This window comes from Podarcis bocagei, assembly GCF_964188305.1.
Source record: "Podarcis bocagei genome assembly, chromosome: 2".
Classification (NCBI taxonomy): Eukaryota; Metazoa; Chordata; class Lepidosauria; order Squamata; family Lacertidae; genus Podarcis; species Podarcis bocagei.
In genome coordinates this window covers 20,566,962-20,585,108 of record NC_138126.1, presented here as the reverse complement: position 1 = coordinate 20,585,108, position 18,147 = coordinate 20,566,962, and the positions used below count along the sequence as shown (strand labels likewise).

The 18,147-nt window shown below is 45.7% G+C and overlaps 2 protein-coding genes across 5 annotated transcripts in view; one reads left to right on the top strand and one right to left on the bottom strand.

The window, feature by feature from the left end:
- Positions 1-1,416, bottom strand: part of VARS2 (valyl-tRNA synthetase 2, mitochondrial) — a 37,950-nt gene extending 36,534 nt beyond the window's left edge. For both annotated transcript variants that reach the window (XM_081181811.1, XM_081181812.1), the window contains exon 1: positions 1,301-1,416. The gene's annotated coding sequence lies outside the window, so the exon portion shown is untranslated. The remainder of the gene's footprint in view (positions 1-1,300) is intronic.
- GTF2H4 (general transcription factor IIH subunit 4) lies at positions 1,414-17,393 on the top strand. 3 transcript variants are annotated; one of them, XM_081183092.1, is made up of 14 exons: positions 1,414-1,548; positions 2,872-3,008; positions 4,720-4,824; positions 5,088-5,219; positions 7,310-7,406; positions 8,167-8,255; positions 10,470-10,581; positions 10,682-10,750; positions 11,747-11,830; positions 12,099-12,231; positions 13,829-13,959; positions 14,186-14,233; positions 15,491-15,569; positions 16,681-17,393. In XM_081183092.1, exons 2-14 carry the CDS (start codon positions 2,878-2,880, stop codon positions 16,851-16,853), a joined length of 1,383 nt encoding a protein of 460 aa, XP_081039218.1. In that variant the 5' UTR covers positions 1,414-1,548; positions 2,872-2,877; the 3' UTR covers positions 16,854-17,393. The 3 variants fall into 3 exon arrangements, with proteins under 3 accessions (XP_081039218.1, XP_081039217.1, XP_081039219.1); XM_081183091.1 differs by having other exon boundaries at positions 1,504-1,659; XM_081183093.1 differs by lacking the exon at positions 1,414-1,548 and having other exon boundaries at positions 2,900-3,008; positions 4,692-4,824.
- The last annotated feature ends 754 nt before the right edge of the window (positions 17,394-18,147 follow it).

The following is an 18,147-nucleotide window of genomic DNA, read 5'->3' as shown; positions in this document are numbered from 1 at the left end:
ACTCTGCTCTCTGGCATCAGACAGACATCTGAAGACACCCCCGGTATAGGGAAGTTTTTTATGTTTCAGATTTCCTTTTGGGTGAAGACAGGGGCAAGGCAGGTACGGAGTAGTTCTGCCTGCTCTTTGTCACCAAATTGCATTTCTCCATCCTCTCCACGCTGAGGACCTACAATAGCGGCCAAAATTCTGGAAACCTTTTGGGAAAAGTGTATTTCCGAGGATTGATGGCTCATAACCCCGATTGGTCCTCTAAACACTCATGCTCATTGGCTACATTCAAATGAAGGAAAGCTATTGCATATCAATCTAAGTCCTAAGCAATATGTGCTTCCCGTTTCTGGTTATTTGGCTATAACATTTGATAGAATACAGATAATTGAACAAACTTTGTTGCATTACATTCTTCCTTAAATTGTCTTTCCAATGACTTTATGGTATTACTCCCCCCCCCAAAAAAAAAGTGGTGTTATGAGCCATCAAACCTCAGAAATACCCTTTTTCCAAAGTAAAGGTAAAGGTACCCCTGCCTGACAGGGCCAGTCGTGACCGACTCTGGGGTTGCGTGCTCATCTCGCTTAAGAGGCCGGGAGCCAGCGCTGTCCAAAGACACTTCCGGGTCACGTGGCCAGCGTGACGAAGCTGCTCTGGCGAGCCACCACCAGCGCAGCGCACGAAAACGCCGTTTACCTTCCCGCTAGTAAGCGGTGCCTATTTATCTACTTGCACTTGGGGGTGCTTTCAAACTGCTAGGTGGGCAGGAGCTGGGACCAAACGACAGGAGCTCACCCCGCCGCGGGGATTCGAACCGCATCGGCAAGTCCTAGGCACTGAGGTTTTACCCACAGCGCCACCCGCTTTTTCCAAAAGGTTTCAACAATTTTGGCCACTAGTGTGCTTGTTCTTCCTCTTGCTTCAGACACAGCCAACCCAGTGAAATACAATATAAGGTACAGGTTTCCAAAACACATACAAAATCACTTGAAATCTGCCATGGTCTTGACCGATCCTTTAAGGACATTTGTTGCATTTTCTTTGTGTCTTTTTAAACAGACTGTCATGTTCTTTTCACACGTTATGGCATTCGCAAGTCACTTTGAGACATTTTCTTGCGATGAGCAAAAAAAATAAGAAAGCAATGCCGAAAATAGGAAACAGCCACGGTGCCAAAAACAACAACTTTGCGCTTCAGAAAGAAAATGTCAATCTGAAATACTGGGGCGGGGAGAGGCAACGACTCCGATCAGGTCAGAGATCGAAAGAGACATGTTTGCAATTAAGTTTCCTAAGAGACTCTTACCTTCAGACGCCCCCGCTGCAAAAAGAGAGAAGGGGACGCGCGGCTTTTTTCTGCAGCCGGAGGGGAAAAGTAAGAAGCTCACGTGCAGAGCGAGAGGCCGACCCCGACCTCTCTCTGGCGGGTTTCCTGTCTGTCTCGTGTGAAATGCATGACGGGAGCTTAGAGCCCTAGGAAGAGGAAGGGCTTTGCAGGGTTGTCTGAGCCGAGAGAAATCCGGAGGAGCTGAAGATCGGGAAAATGCGTGCGAGGTGAGGACTGGGTCGAGGCTCGTGGAGAGAGCGCAGCGCTGCAGCTTTGGGAGCGCGTGCTCACAAGGAAGCCCCATTGAATTCAATGGGACTTACTTTCCCGGGAGCGAGGTGAGGATTGCAGCCTAAGGGGACGTTGCAGAAAGGAAGAACGGGTTCCTCAAGGCGACGGGGCTGTCTGGGAATTAGTTGTGGGACGGGGAAGTGCAAGCACAAAGCCGCATGCATTGCCAAGAAATTGCAAAAGACTTTTTGCAAATGTCTTGCAACGATCGGTGCAATTCCTATCCAGGCTTTCAGGGTAAATCGGCACCCTTCCAAGGCGGCTCTCAAGCAGTTACTGCCTAGGAGCAGCTCCCACCCAATTTAGTGAGGCTTACTCCTGAGTAGACGTTGCACCTTCAGAGCCCGGCTGAGCAGGATCGCAGCCCGTAGTGGAAGTACTGTAAGGGCAATTGAGGCCGGCAGGGAGGGGGAAGAGAGACTTCCTGATTAAAAATATGGAAGATTCTTTTATTGCTTGAGCTGGTTTCCGCCTCAGGGTAAGGGCTTTCTATTTGTAAGATATTAAGCTTGCATATATTCATGCAGACATCTTGTTCTGTTTTGTTGTTTTATAAAAAAAAAAACCCAATAAAATTATTATTTTAAACGCATACACCTTATTTTTTCAGATTATATATTATTTTGACCGATAATTATTTATGTGTGTGTATGGAACAGAATTATGTATTCCACTTAATCATTAAAAAACCGCTAAGCAGTCACATATTCTTGTAACCTGATCTGGGACCTTTTTGGTTAAAGGCGAGTAAGGAATCTGGAAAAAGAAGAATGAGCTTGCAATGTTGCACAGGGGCAAAGATCCTGACTCTACTTGTGTCTATGTTTTGCATAGCAGGACAAGCTCAGACTGCTATACTTTCTTCTAGAGACTCTTAATCTCAGGGTTGTGGGTTTGAGCCCCAAGTTGGGCAAAAGATCTTCATTGCAGGGGGTTGGGCTAGATTAGGGAAGTGTTTAATGTTTAATAGGATATTGTATTTTAATATTCTGTTGGAAGCGGCCCAGAGTGGCTGGGGAAACCCAGCCAGATGGGCGGGGTATAAATAAATTATTATTATTGTTGTTGTTGTTGTTGTTGTTGTTGTTGTTGTTGTTGTTGTTGTTGTTGTTGTTGTTGTTGTTGTTATAGATGACACTTGTGGTCTCTTCCCACCCTGCAATTCAATGATTCACAATAGGGTGCTTACCTGTGCTGATAATAATTGGATTCAGAATCCTGCCCCCCCAAACCCTTTTAAAACTTCCTTCCTCCTGTAGATTACTATGGAGTCGGTGATGAAATTGCAGAGGGTACAGCTGAAATGCAAGAACCTTCATGAATTCCTGCGGGGCCTCAGCCCTGGCATCTTAGACCGGCTCTACAACCATCCTGCCACATGCCTAGCCGTCTTTCGGTGAGCGAGAACCCCATTCCCAAATATTGGGGTGCTGGCCAGAGTGGGGAGGGTGGAATAAAAGAATCAGTTTACTTTCGAACTAGATTATTTACAGTTCAAGCTTAACCATGCTTACTCAGTAGTAAGTCCTGTTTATATGTGGCTTATTCCTGGGAAAGTGGAGTTAGGATTACATCTTTAGGCTTGCCCTTAACTGAATCACGAATCGTTGATTCTCTAAAGTTGCCTGCACTGGGTGAGAATCCTGATGTAAACAAGATGTGCAGATATTTTATTTTATTGTATGTGCATTCTGGTGTCTTGCTTAAATTGTCCTTTTAGTATTTAATTGCATCCATTCACAAGAACAGGAAAAGGCGAGTCTTTTTTTTTAATCTAACAGGTTGTTGTTTTAAATGAGCCAGTCATTCCCATGATTATATTTTGTATTGTTTTCTGGTATTTCATTTTGCACATTGCCCTTGTTAGTTTATGCGAACGGGTGCTATATAAAAAAATCTTTTAAATACATAAATAAAATAAACAGTAGCATGTTTCCAAGTTTTTTAAAAAGTAGATGCTTAAAATACTTGATTGGCGTCGCTTGTGAAAGCAGTTTCGCTACATGCTAAACTGTCCACACATTGATCTGTGTATTATAAGCAATTTATTCAGGATATGCTGTGGCTAATCTCCGACTCTCCAGATGTTGCTGCAGTTCCCGTCAGTTTTCCATCAGCAGAGTCAAGGGCAAGGAACATGGGAGCTGTTTTTCAGAAATGTCTGGAGGGCCTCGGATTAGCCACCCCCTGCGTTATGGTATAAAAGTATTTTATAAAAGCTCCTTCTGGTATGCAGGCTGAGGCCCTAAGTGCCCACGGACTGTCTCGCAAGAGTAGTGCCTGCTCTGGTTATCTCCCACTTGGACTACTGCAATGTGCTCTACGTGGGGCTACCTTTGAAGGTGACCCGGAAACTACAACTACAGTGGTACCTCGGGTTACATACACTTCAGGTTACATACGCTTCAGGTTACAGACTCCGCTAACCCAGAAATAGTACCTCAGGTTAAGAACTTTGCTTCAGGATGACAACAGAAATTGTGCTCCGGCGGCGCGGCAGCAGCGGGAGGCCCCATTAGCTAAAGTGGTGCTTCAGGTTAAGAACAGTTTCAGGTTAACCCGAGATACCACTGTAATCCAGAATGCGACAGCTAGACTGGTGACTGAGAATGGCCGCCGAGACCACATAACACCGGTCCTGAAAGGCCTACATTGGCTCCCAGTACGTTTTTGAGCACAATTCAAAATGTTGCTGCTGACCTTTAAAGCCCTAAACGGCCTCGGCCCAGTATACCTGAAGGAGCGTCTCCAGCCCCATCGTTCAGCCCAGACACTCAGGTCCAGTGCCGAGGGCCTTCTGGCGGTTCCCTCACTTTGAGAAGCAAAATTACAGGGAACCAGGCAGAGGGCCTTCTTGGTAGTGGCACCCGTCCTGTGGAACGCCTTCCCATCAGATGTCAAATAAATAAACAACTATCTGACTTTTAGAAGACATCTGAAGGCAGCCCTCTTTAGGGAAGCTTTTAATATTTGATGAATATTTTAATATTTTGCTTGAAGCCACCCAGAGTGGCTGGGGAAACCCAGCCAGATGTGCGGGGTATAAGTTATTATTATTTATTTTATTTTGTGTTCACAGCACTGTCCTTGCATTCTTGCATTTTCAGAGAGCTGCCAGGGTTGGCCAAGAACTACGTCATGAGGATGCTTTTCCTGGAACAGCCCCTCCCTCAGGCCGCTGTGGCCTCATGGGTCAAGAAGGAATTCACCAAGTGAGTTGCTGGTTGTGACAGGACAGTGTGGAAGCAAAAGCTTGGGTTGTGTAGCAAAGTATCAGAACAGCAAGAGAAACCAAGCCTCTGTTCTGTGGGGTCCTAGTGATTCATACACACACAGATGAGTTTCTGAGTACCTTCTGGTCCAATTCATATATTGCATTCTTCGCTTCGACAAGGGAACAGCCCGGCTGATCCTTATCTTCCCCGGAGCCCGGTTTTGCACTCATCTTAGCTCACAATTGCTTCTTGCCTTTCAGGGAACAAGATGAAAGCTCAGATGTCTTGCTGGGGCTGCGGCTCTGGCACACACAGCTGCTCCCTGGCGGCCTCCAAGGAATCGTCCTGAACCCCATCTTTAAGGAGAACCTGCGCATCGCTTTGCTGGGAGGGTAAGTGAGAGCCATGGAGAGAATTAGGAACCAAGGCAGAGGCTCAGTGCATTTAATGCACTCGAGATAATCCCGTATGTGGCTGTGTTCACACACAACGCTAAACTATAGTTTGCTTTAACCTTGATTTGTTCAAGAAGCCGCAGATTGTTTCTTCTGCACTCGTGTTTGTTTTTAAGCTGCTCTTGCCTTGTATCTCTGTAGCATATGAGGTTCTGGGGTGGGATGGGTTAACCAAGGTTGTTGACTGAGGCATAACAAGGCACAGTTTGCAAGCCAGCAACAAGCCATGGGCTCACCTTGTTTCCAGGAAACAAACCTTGGTTAATCAGCTGGGCTGGATTCAGACATTCAGACCAATTAGATATTTGCAAAACTAACCATGGTTAGGTGTTAAGCGCAAACTAGGCCTCTGGCCGATGTGCTTTAGTTGCATTGCAATTAGGAGTGCTTTCCTTAATAAATAGAGCAATGAAATAAAGAAAACTTCTTTTCTAACGGCCCCACACAGATACAGTGGGGCGACTTGCAAACCATGGGTTTTTCAGAAACTTGCGTGCTCCTTGCATGTGAATTATTATTATTACTACTAACACATTTTTATGGTTTGCTTTAGCCATCGTTTAATGCTCACGCTGGCATTGGCACAGACATGGTTACGTCTAGTCCAGGGTTTCCCAAACTTCGGTCTCCAGCTGTTTTTGGACTACAACTCCCATCATCCCTAGCTAGCAAGACCAGTGGATGATGGGAACTGTAGTCCAAAAACAGCTGGAGACCCACGTTTGGGAAACCCTGGTGTAATCAGTGATTGGGAACGGCATGCTGCGTATTCCTTGTCAATCTCCCCTGCAAAAAAAACCATGATTACTAGAAGCAAAACAAACCAAGCAAATGTGATTGATTTGAAGTCCTGTACTGGGATTTGCCCCTGAGAGCTGGAGGATCTTTTCATGTAATGGATCACAATTAACCATGATGTGGAAGGTAAGATGTTTGGGAGCAAAAGAGCACGTAGATTACAACCGTCTGTTTCTGACTGCGAACGACATTGTCGCTTTCATACCTGTGGAAGGTAATGGCGGCTGGGTTTCAGAATGCCAGTTCTCGTGTTATTCGGCCAGGGGTTATGGCTTTGAGAAAGTTCTGTCCCTCCTGCAGCTTTCTGCTGGTTCTATAACAGAATAGAATTTTATTATTATGGTCACAGACCAGTTCCGGGTCACTTACAATATCAGGAAAATCATAAAACACAACAGGAATACATTGAATTGCAATTGGGTATTACAGAGACAATTCAGATACAGCGGCAGTTAAAAACAAAATTTAAATCTTGATCACTAAAATATAACCTAAAATTATCATTTAAAACCTTAATCATTTTGGTAGTACAGCTTTTTCCCTAAATTTTATGGCAGTCACACAGAACTTGGCCACCCTTAGCGTAATCTCTAGATTCTTGTCCTCTACCAGGAGTTTTAGACATTGAAGTTTGGACCCATTTGGAGATTTTTGTACAGTGGTACCTCGGGTTACATACACTTCAGGTTACATACGTTTCAGGTTACGCACTCCGCTAACCTAGAAATAGTGCTTCAGGTTAAGAACTTTGCTTCAGAATAAGAACAGAAATCGGGCTCCGGTGGCACGGCAGCAGCAGGAGGCCCCATTAGCTAAAGTGGTGCTTCAGGTTAAGAACAGTTTCAGGTTAAGTACGGACCTCCAGAACGAATTAAGTACTTAACCTGAGGTACCACTGTATAACAGGAGTAATAAATACCGAGCGTATATCCCCGTAGAAACGGCAGCGTAACAAGACATGAGAGACAGTTTCTACCTTCATCAAGTTCCACGTATGGTTTACCCTCGAATCTGCCCTGCAGTGAGGCAGATGGCCGCACGTTGAATCTAGTGAGGGTAAATGACCATCTGTATTTGGGTATTTGTAATTTTGACAAATAATTTGCTGGGGTAAATCCTCTCCCATTATATTTTATTGCTGCATGTTTATTCATCTCGCTCACGCGGCATTGCAGTATGGCTGTATAACTGTCCAACAGCATTCCTTGCATCTCATCCTGTGTCTGCAGAGGTAAGGCCTGGTCTGATGACACTGGCCAGCTGGGCCCAGACAAGCACGCCCGGGATGTCCCGTCTCTTGACAAGTACGCCGAGGAGAGGTGGGAGGTGAGTGTTTGGTTTGTCCTTGTGCTCTGTTACAGGGCTCCCATTTTTTTAAAAAAATTATTTAATCATTTTTTCAATACATACAACAACCGCAATAGACACATACAACAAAAACCACAATAACACTAATAACACAATTTGACAATTCATATTTGAATACTGATATACCTATGACCACCTTTTTAACAATATTTCCCCATCTCTCCTCCTCCTACTTCCCACCACTGACCGCCTTATTACTTAAATATTCCTTCCAGATTTCTTCATATTTAGCCATTCTTAATTTGCGTTGACATGCAATTCGTTCGTATGTAGCTAGTCTGTCCATATTATCAATCCATGTGCTCAATGGAATCTTTTTGCGGCTCTTCCAGTTCATCAAAACAAGTATTTGTTGTTGTTTTTTGCTTCTAATATGGCACGGTACATCCATTTTTTTTGACCCCTTGTAATCTCCCACGTTTCCGGAATATAATTTAGAATTAAATTCAATTCCCCTAAATAACAATTTCTTTCTATTACTCTTGCTATAAATATCCTCACCTTTGTTTGTCCTTGTGGTGCGAGGACGGGGCTCCATTGTAAGGGTCTTTTGGAGACACCACCTCATCTGGGTTGTGGGAAGATGGATTCTTTGCCTGGCCGTTTGCCATAGCTGTGGTAGAACAGTGTGGATGCACCAGGGCCTGTTTCCAGTGGCGAACCAGTCTGGACAAACCCTTTGTCTCCCACCCGGTTCCATTTTTGTGCATCCTCCTAGGTCATCCTGCATTTCATGGTGGGCTCTCCAAGTGCAGCCGTGAGCCAGGACTTAGCTCAGCTACTCACTGAAGCCGGACTGATGAAGAGGTAAGTGGCAAAGAAGAAGGGGGCAGACAAACTATGGGGTTGAGGGAGTAGGAATGAATGGTAAAAGTAGCTATCTCAGCATCCCATGCGCAGTTCTCAGTAGTGGTCCTGTCTGATTAGGAGTCACAAGCCATGTCACTCTTAAAAGAATGGCCACTAGTTGGCAGGCCCCACTGACCTTGGGGGCAACATAACAAACCATGTGGCAATGGTGGTGCTGATCGCTGCATAGGAATGCAGGTGGCGCTGTGGTCTGAACCACTGAGCCTCTTGGGCTTGCTGATCAGAAGGTTGTCAGTTTGAATCCCTGTGACAGGGTGAGCTCCCGTTGCTCTGTCCCTGCTCCTGCCAACCTAGCAGTTTGAAAGCATGCCAGTGTAAGTAGATAAATGGGTACCTCTCTGGCGGGAAGATAAACACTTCTGTCACGGTGTTTTGTTACACCAGAAGTGTTTTAGTCATGCTGGCCACATGACCCGGAAAACTGTGAACAAGCACTGGCTTTCTCGGCCTAAAATGAGATGAGCTCCGCGACCCCATAGTCATCTTTGACAGGACTTAACTGTCCAGGGGTCCTTTATCTTACCTTTTATAGGTAACTGCATGTTGTTGGGGGGCATTTAAAATCCACAATCACCGCCTACTTGAGAATAGTTAGTTAAATAGGGAGGAATGAGAAAAAATCAAAATTCTAAGTGGAAATATTAGAAGGAAAGAGTAAGCTTCTATCCAAAATGTACAATCAATTACTGGAATGGGATACAAAAGATGAGGAGGTGAAGGAGGTCATGATAAAGTGGGCCATAGATTTGGGATATAGTTTAGAATATGAGAGATGGGTGAAACTTTGGACTAAGGACATGAAATTTACAGCATGCGTTAACCTCCATGAAAATATGGAAAAAATGATGTATCGTTGGCATATTACTCCTGTTAAGCTTGGGAAAATGTACAAGACTGGAGACAAAAGATGTTGGAAATGTAAAAAAAAAGAGGGCGACTTCCATCATATGTGGTGGTCATGTGAAGAAGTGAAGAGGTTCTGGGGTTCCATCTATGATGAATTGAAAAAGATACTGAAATACACATTTCCTAAAAAACCAGAGGCATTTCTTCTGGGAATGGTCGGTGAGGAGATTAGAAAAGAAGATCAAACCATGTTCCAGTATGCAACAACAGCAGCTAGACTACTGTTGGCACAGAACTGGAAATCATCTAAAATCCCAACTATTAGCGAATGGCAAGACAAGCTATTTGAGTACTCTGAGCTAGCAAAAATGACACAGAAGATCAGGCATCAGAGTAATAAAATCTTTATTAATGATTGGAATAAATTTATATCATACATGGAGAAAAACTTAGGTAACATTAAAATAACAGTAGGTGAATTATAGAATCTGCGAAGTAAAGATAAAGGTAGGAAGAAGGAACTGCAAGAAGGGTATCAATGGAATATAGCTTAAATCGTGGTGGAGGGAAGTCAGAATGATGTTATGATAATTAATACTTTTGGAGAAATGTATTTACGTCTTGATATTTTATTGTCTACATCTGTTTATTTTGCGATGTCTTTTTTTTTTACTTTCTTATTGTGATTTTAAAAGAGTGAATATTGGAAATAAAAGTTTATTAAGAATCTGAAAAAAAAAGAGAATAGTTAATGAAGCATACAGCGTATAACACCAGTCTTGAAAGACCTACATTGGCTCCCAGTATGTTTCCGAGCACAATTCGAAGTGTTGATGCTGACCTTTAAATCCCTAAATGGCCTCGGCCCAGTAAACCCTCAGTGCTGGACCTCAGCGTCCGGGCAGAATGATGGGGGTGGATTACCGTATTTTTCGCTCTATAACACGCACCCGACCATAACACGCACGTAGTTTTTAGAGGAGGAAAATCCGTAGGCATGCCACCCGTAGGCATTTCCTCCATAACACGCACAGACATTTTCCCTTACTTTCTAGGAGGAAAAAAGTGAGTGTTATGGTACAAAAAATACGGTAGTTGTAGTTTCCGGGTCACCTTCAAAGGTGACATAGAGCGCATTGCAGTAGTCCAAGCGGGAGATAACTAGAGCATGCACCACTCTGGCGAGACAGTCTGCGGGCAGGTAGGGTCTCAGCCTGCGTACCAGGTGGAGCTACTAGACCTAAATACACCACAGAGGAAGACCTCATTCTGTTTTCCTCCAGCCTCTGTGTGTTTCCTCTTTAGCTCTGAACCTGGGGAGCCCCCCTGCATCACATCTTCCGGCTTCCAGTTCCTGTTGCTGGATACCTCATCTCAGCTCTGGTATTTCATGCTGCAGTATCTCCAGTCGGCTGAGGTGAGGAGAAGAGGGGGCAACCTCCCTGTCTTTGCCCCCCCCCCCCCGTCTCTGGCAATCTCCCTGTTGTGTTTTAACCACCTCTTCTTTCCCCCTTCAGACCCGGGGCATGGATCTGGTGGAGATTCTTTCCTTTCTCTTCCAGCTCAGCTTCTCCACTCTCGGCAAGGTGAGCATCTTCTCCCATCAGCTCCCAGTTTGGCAAACAGCAGAGTGGCAAAACAAGACAATTGAAAATACAAGGAAAAGCACACTCTAGAATTTCAGGGCTGCCAGGAAGCATGGTCTTTCAGCCATCCAGTTCCTCCTGGGTGTTAATCATGGGCAAAGGCAGGCACAGCTTACCAAGGGAAGGCATTTCAGAGATAGGGAGCCACCACGGAAGAGGCCCTGCAGCTCCATCCAGGCAGTACCAGTAGTGGCACCACTCCCCGTCGATCGTAGGGTCTGTGATGGTTGATATTGGAAGGGGGGAGCACTCTTTTAGTGGAGCCTATAAAGCAGGGAGCAAAAGGATAGGAGGGGTCAACTCCATAATTCTGCATTGCAAGGAAAACATTCCCCTTTCCCCCAGATGCCTTTTAGGATTGATTCCTGTTTATTTTCCCATTTATAACTTGACAAATCTCTATTGTGTCCCTTCTTTAAAAATTTCCCCTCATAAGCTACATTACCTCAAGGGAATATGCTTCAGCCTAGACGGTTGCCCAAAAGTGGAAGGCTGAAAAAGAGTCCTTGCCCCCTTTCAGCTCTGTGATTTTATAAGACTGGGGGCGGGGAATGCACAAATCATGCTTTTTCCAAAATCAGATTGCATCTCCCTCCTCATTTCAGAATACCACATTCTTAGCTTTAGTCATCGGGAGGTGATGTTTATATTGGGCTTCAGGAAACCAAAGCATGGTTAAGTGTGTTATGTCTGTAGGCTCTTCCACACATGCGGGTTCTTGATATCGGCAGCATCCGGCAGTGATGTTGACCCGCATGTGTGAATGCGCTATCATCACTGCAGCAGAGAGAAATTTCACATTGCCTTCTGGTGGTTTTCAGTAGTTTGGTCTGATTCGGCTGGCAGGCACGAAGCATTGACTGATCCAAGTGGTGCCCCCCCCACCGTGTGTGTGTGAGTAAATCAGCCCCCATTCCCCCCCCTACCTGTTCCCAGGACTATTCCGTGGAAGGGATGAGCGAGTCTCTGCTGAATTTCCTCCAGCACCTTCGGGAATTTGGCCTCGTCTTTCAGAGAAAGGTAAGATCCCACAAGGACGTTGGCCGAGTTAGATCGTATGTGGGGTTTTTTCCGGGAAAGAACAGGGTGGAAGAAACAGCAGAAAGTTGTGCCCCCTGTTGTAGGCTGGGGAACAGAACGTTTTAGAGGACTTGCTGCGAAGGTGCGGAACTTAAATGAGTTCAAAGTGGAAGTTTGGAGTGGCACTTGTAAGCAGAGTTAGGTAGGTATGAGGGATTTCAAGCCTGCAGGCACCTTCCTGCCATTATCCGTCCTTCTCCCCTTCCAGAGGAAATCTCGCCGTTACTACCCTACACGGCTGGCCATCAACCTTTCGTCTGGCATCTCGGGCACCGCAGTGGACACCCATTACCAGGGCTTCATCATTGTGGAGACCAACTACAGGATCTATGCCTACACAGGTCAGAGGCTGACTCCCTGGGTGGATCTTAGCTTCTGCATGCGTCCCAGGTGCAATTCCCCTGCCTGTAACCTTGGAGAGCCCCAGCTAATCCATGTTTCCCATATTATTAATGATTGACTGACTGATTGATTGATTGATTTGATATACCACCCTACACCTGGACAGTTCACAGAATAAAATCATGATATAAAACCACAAAATACCTAATAAAAGCAACAACCCAATAGCCCCCCCAAAGCCCAGATCAACCAAATGCCCAGTTAAAAAGGAACGTTTGTGACTGGCACCTGAAGGTGTATAATGAAGGCACCAGGTGAACTTCCCTGGGGAGAGCATTCCACAGACGGGGAGCCACTGCAGAGAAGGCCCTGTTCTCGTGCTGCCACCCTCCGGACCTCTCGAGGAGGAGGCACACAAAGGAGGGCTTCAGAAGATGATCTCAGGGTCTGGGAAGGTTCATATGGAAAGAGGTGGTCCTTGAGGTATTGTGGTCCTGAGCCGTTTAAAGCTTTATAGGTCAAAGCCAGCACTTTGATCCCGGAAACTAATTGGTAGCCAGTGCAGTCAGACCAGGATCTGTGTAATATGCTCAAACCGTCTTGCTCCGGTGAGCAACCTGGCTGCTGAATTCTGCACTTGGGTCTCTGGCGGCTTTTGGACTACAGTTCCCCATCATCCCTGGCCACCGGTCCTTCTATAGCTAGGGATGATGGGAGTTGTAGTCCAAAAGAAACAGACCCAAGTTTGGGAAACCCCGGTAGACAATACTGAACTCAATGGCTCGGTGGAGCGACTCGGTGTAAGACAGCTTTCTATGGTCCTCTTGTTTGTGGCTTTGCTGGCCTCCCTGCCACAACCTCTGCAGATCCAAAATAATAACGCTGGTTTTGTAACCCAATGGCACTTAAATGGAGAGGAGACCAAGGTAGGTAGCCACTAATTATTCAGGACCGTCATCCTCCCTCTTGGAGGGCTTTTGTGAATGCCAGGTTCACCGGGATCTAGTTCAGGACTAGGAAGCTCCTAGGTCAGACTAAACTCAATGTTGGCTACTCAGACTGGCAGCAGCTTTCCAGGAGACAGAGGCTGTTTTAATTGGAAATGCCTGAGGTTGAATCTGAGGCCTTCTGCAGGCAAGGTAGGTTCTCACAGGGAATCAGACAAGAGGGCCTTCTTGGTGGTGGTGCCCGCCCTGTGGAACGCCCTCCCATCAGATGTCAAGGAAATAAACAACTATCTGACTTTTAGAAGACATCTGAAGGCAGCCCTGTTTAGGGAAGCTTTTAATATTTGATGAATTGTTGTGTTTTAATATTTTGTTGGAAGCCGCCCAGAGTGGCTGGGGAAACCCAGCCAGATTGGGGGGTGGGTATAAATAATGTTATGTTTTGTTTTGTTTTCCATTCTTTGGTTCAGCTGTGAAATAATACTAAAAGAGAGTACACATGAGCATGTGCAGAATAACTTTTTGTCCATCTCACACACACCCAAAAAAATCTGAGCTTGATAGACATTTTTCTGGGTTGAAGGGGTGTTCACTTTCTTAGGAGTTAAGCTCTTGACCTTTCTCTCTCTCTCTCTGCCCGGGTTTCCAGATTCCGAACTACAGATTGCGCTCATCGCCCTCTTTTCTGAGATGCTCTACCGCTTCCCCAACTTGGTGGTGGCTCAGGTCACCCGGGAGAGCGTGCAGCAAGCCATCGCCAATGGCATCACGGCAGACCAGGTGGGGAACCAGGGAGAGGCTGTTGGGTTTACCAGTTTAAAGGGAGCCTAGCAGAGTGTGGTTCGCTTCTGTCTACTGGGCTGGTTAGCCTCCCCTTCCTTTGGATGTTTCCCAGCACAGACGAAGCCACCACTGGGAATAGTAGAAGCAGTCAAGTGATGGTGTCAGTCAAATAGTACTAAGGCCAGCTCTGCTTCGTTCCCTTTTTCTTTTCTCTGTCCCGCAGATCATTCATTTCCTACGTACCAGAGCTCACTCTGTGATGCTGAAGCAGGTGAGGATTACGGCACGGGGTGTGGTCACTCAGTGGATTGCTGCATAAAAGAATCACGCCTCCCTTTCCAAAGGTTTTGGTGCTGTTTTTATGACTTTGTGGGATACGTCTATGTTCCAGCTCAGCTGTTTGGAGGCAGAATACCAGTTGCCAGGAATCGCAAGTCGGGAGAGGGATACAGTGGTACCTCGGGTTAAGTGGTACTTAATTTGTTCTGGAGGTCTGTTCTTAACCTGAAACTGTTCTTAACCTGAAGCACCACTTTAGCTAATGGGGTCTCCTGCTGCTGCCACACCGCCAGAGCATGATTTCCGTTCTCACCCTGAAGCAAAGTTCTTAACCTGAGATACTATTTCTGGGTTAGCGGAGTCTGTAACCTGAAGTGTCTGTAACCTGAAGCGTATGTAACCTGAGGTACCACTGTATTTTTATGCTGTGAAGCGCCCTGAGGTCTATGGACATAGGGCAGTACAGTGGTACCTCGGGTTACCAGCGCTTCAGGTTATAGACACTTCAGGTTACAGACTCCGCTAACCCGGAAGTAGTACCTCGGGTTAAGAACTTTACCTCAGGATGAGAACAGAAATCGTGCAGCGGGAGGCCCCATTAGCTAAAGTGGTACCTCAGGTTAAGAACGGTTTCAGGTTAAGAACGGACCTCCGGAATGAATTAAGTTCGTAACCAGAGGTACCACTGTATATAATTTTATTATTGCTAATTAATGTTGCACTTAGGCTACACTTTTGGGCTTCCCATGAGCATCTGGGTGGCCACTGTCATAACATTATGCTGGACTAGATGGGTCATTGGGCCTGATCCTGCAGGGCGCTTCTTATGAAAAGATGGGCGTCACATGTTGGCAAGACAAATTGGAATATGGCCTCGAGGATTCTGGGTAACCTCTGCTAGGGAGATTCCAATGGAAGCCTTGGCTGCTGCAGCAATAGGAATACCGTATTGGCCCGAATATAAGCTGCACCTTTAAAATTGGAGGCGGTGGGGGGGGGGAGAAAAAATATATAAAATACCCAAATATAAGCCTCTCCATTCCTCGCTGTTCCTGGTGCTGTTTTCCTCAAGCTCCTGGCTGCATACCATAAGGTCGTGAATATAAGCCGCACTTTAACTTTTCACGGTCGGAATTTGGGGGGAAAGTGAGGCTTACATTTCAGGCCAATACAGTAGATCATTTTTTGTTTTCCCCGTTGTCTTTTCCATATGCGTCCCTGACTCTTTCTCTGATGTCTTGTCCCATAGACCCCAGTGCTGCCTCCTACCATCACAGATCAGATCCGGCTGTGGGAGCTGGAACGAGACAGACTCCGCTTCTCTGAGGGTGAGTGTCTGTGGGTGAGGAACTCCGGTAGGGTGCAAAAGAGAGAAGAACATGGGAAAGAGAAGGGGCGTAGCTCTAGTGGAAATATCTGCATTCTGGCAGATTATCTTCCCGTCTTCCACCCCACCCAACTTCCTTCTTGCTTCAGATCCACCTTTCTGGGTTCCCCCATGTTGTGTTTTTTCTTCCTTCTTTCACATCAATTGCTCATTCCTCTTTTGCCTCCACGGTCGGACGCAGCAATACTTCTGAATACCAGATTCTGGAAACCACAGAAGAGCAGCGCGCCAGTTGTGTTCTCAACAGGGTGGATAAAAATCAATGTTTTTTTTAAAAAACATCAGGTTTTTTAAAATTTGAATCGGATTTTTTAAATTTAAATTGGGTTTTTAAAATAACATGCTTTTGGAGGAAAAAATCTTTCTAAAGATAGTTTTCTATTTAAGTTACGTTATAGTCCAAAGGCTATTCATCAGGAAATAAGGATTTGTTTTAAGTTTTTCATGTGTGCGAAAACTCATTAAAGAAAAAAAATTGTTTAACCACATCGGTTAACAATCATGGATACATATGCTACAATGTTATTGTTTTAGTTAAATAATTTTTTAAAATTGTTATTAAGGAAATGATTGTTTTTCTCTTTCCAATAAAGTACAGCAGAAAAGTTGTCCCAATATAGATAGTTAACTTATTAAACCTTACAATCATTTCATAATTATTTGTCTATGTATTTCTAATAGTATAACCAAATCAGTAATTTTTTATATAACTGTAAAAAGTACTCTGAAAAAGTACTCTGAAAACCTTCTTCTGGTTGTAAATACTAAGATTATGCCAGCAAGAATGATTCTTTTTGTAAAAAGAGAGAGAGAGAGATTTAAATCAAGTCTTACTGACTAGTGATTTAAATCGATTTGATTTAAATCAATTCCACCATGGTTCTCATCCCCCCTTCTTTGCATCCACCATCCCCCTCAATCCTCTCCCTGCCACCTTGTTCCTTTCCCTGACCCTTCTCTGCCTGCCTCCCCATCTTCTCCTCGCATCTCAAACTCTTGAGCTCCCCTCTGTGCTTTTTCACCATGTCTTCCTGCTCCCTCTCTCTCCCCAGGTGTCCTCTACAACCAGTTCCTGTCCCAGGTCGACTTTGAGCTGCTGCGCAACCACGCAAAGGAGCTGGGGGTCCTGGTCTTCGAGAACCCGGCCAAACGTCTCATGGTGGTGACGCCTGCCGGCCACTCGGACGTCAAGCGCTTCTGGAAGCGGCAAAAACACAGTTCCTGAAGGCCGGGGAACTGCCAGCACTCCCAGATCTCTCCCCTTGCACTTTTCTGCTGGGAAACAGGAGTCGGGGTGGGGGTGTTGACTGCATCCCCCCTGCCCCTAACTGTCAAGGAGTAGCAGAGAGACAGAGAGGAAGGAGAAGAAGGTTTCTTAGGGGTTGTCTGATGACCCCCCCCTCCGGTCAAGAACTGATTAAGAGGAGCAGGAAAACGTCTCTAGGTTCAGCTTCCTCTTAACAGAAGTGGCTAAAGCTTGCCGGCTGCCGGCTGCCAGTCATTCTCTGAGCGGATGTGGCCCCGCTGTTCCAGCTGGGCTACTGCTGATATGGAATAGGTTAAGACAACTAAGCAGCTGTTTAAAATGTACGTGCCAGGGTGCCAGCATGGATTTGGAACAGACTCACACCGTTTAAACAGAAAGTTGATCTAAAACCTGGATCAAGCAGGGTAACAACATCGGATCAGATTTGTAAATAGCCTCTTTTTTGTAAATGTTTTTATTGCGATAGAAGTATCAATAAAACACCAACATCTGAAGTTATTTTAGATGGGTTCCTTTCCCTTCTCTCCTCGTGTTACGGAGGAGAGTACATCAAGGAAACCCTAAGAGAGGTCAAGAACTGCAGGCAAATGTAGCCCACAAAAAACTGGGTAGTGTGGATGAAATGTATTTTACCCCATCTGGGCTTGCTCCCTTGTGAGTGGGTAACGGGGTTTCAGTCTGCAATCCTGCACACACTTACCTAGAAATACACCCCCCCTCAATTCAGCTCTTCTGAGTAAGAGTGCACAGGATTGGCTTAACCCAGGCACCCCCAAACTCGGCCCTCCAGATGTTTTGGGACTACAATTCCCATCATCCCTGACCACTGGTGCTGTTAACTAGGGATGATGGGAGTTGTAGTCCAAAAACATCTGGAGGGCCCAGTTTGGGGGTGCCAGACTTAACCCCTTCCTCATTTTTGCAGTGCCAGGCTGAGTTCCTTGGACGAAAGGTGGGATACAGTGACTTGTGGTGAATTTTTCATAGGGGAACAGTTAGGGCCATAGGTGCCAGCTTGCAAGTGTGGTGGTGGGGCGGTGGCAATGTCACGTGTGTGACATTCTGCCTGGAAACATCACGCCTCATTTCCTGAACCAGGCAGAAGCTTCCTAGGCTTTGAGAAGGAGGCACCAGGGGGGAATTTAGGCGACTAGCCTAGTCCCCCTCGCCCACTGACTGCACACCACTGGTGGGATATAAAGGTAATTACTGTACTAAATAACAAATGCAGTATTGGCAGAAAATGGCATAG

Coding starts and splice junctions, on each gene's coding strand:
- GTF2H4 (XM_081183092.1), top strand. CDS start 2,878: ATGGAGTCGGTGATGAAATTGCAGAGGGTACAGCTGAAATGCAAGAAC. Junction 10,751..11,746: donor GCTTCTCCACTCTCGGCAAG/GTGAGCATCTTC, acceptor ACCTGTTCCCAG/GACTATTCCGTGGAAGGGAT. Junction 14,234..15,490: donor ACTCTGTGATGCTGAAGCAG/GTGAGGATTACG, acceptor CTTGTCCCATAG/ACCCCAGTGCTGCCTCCTAC.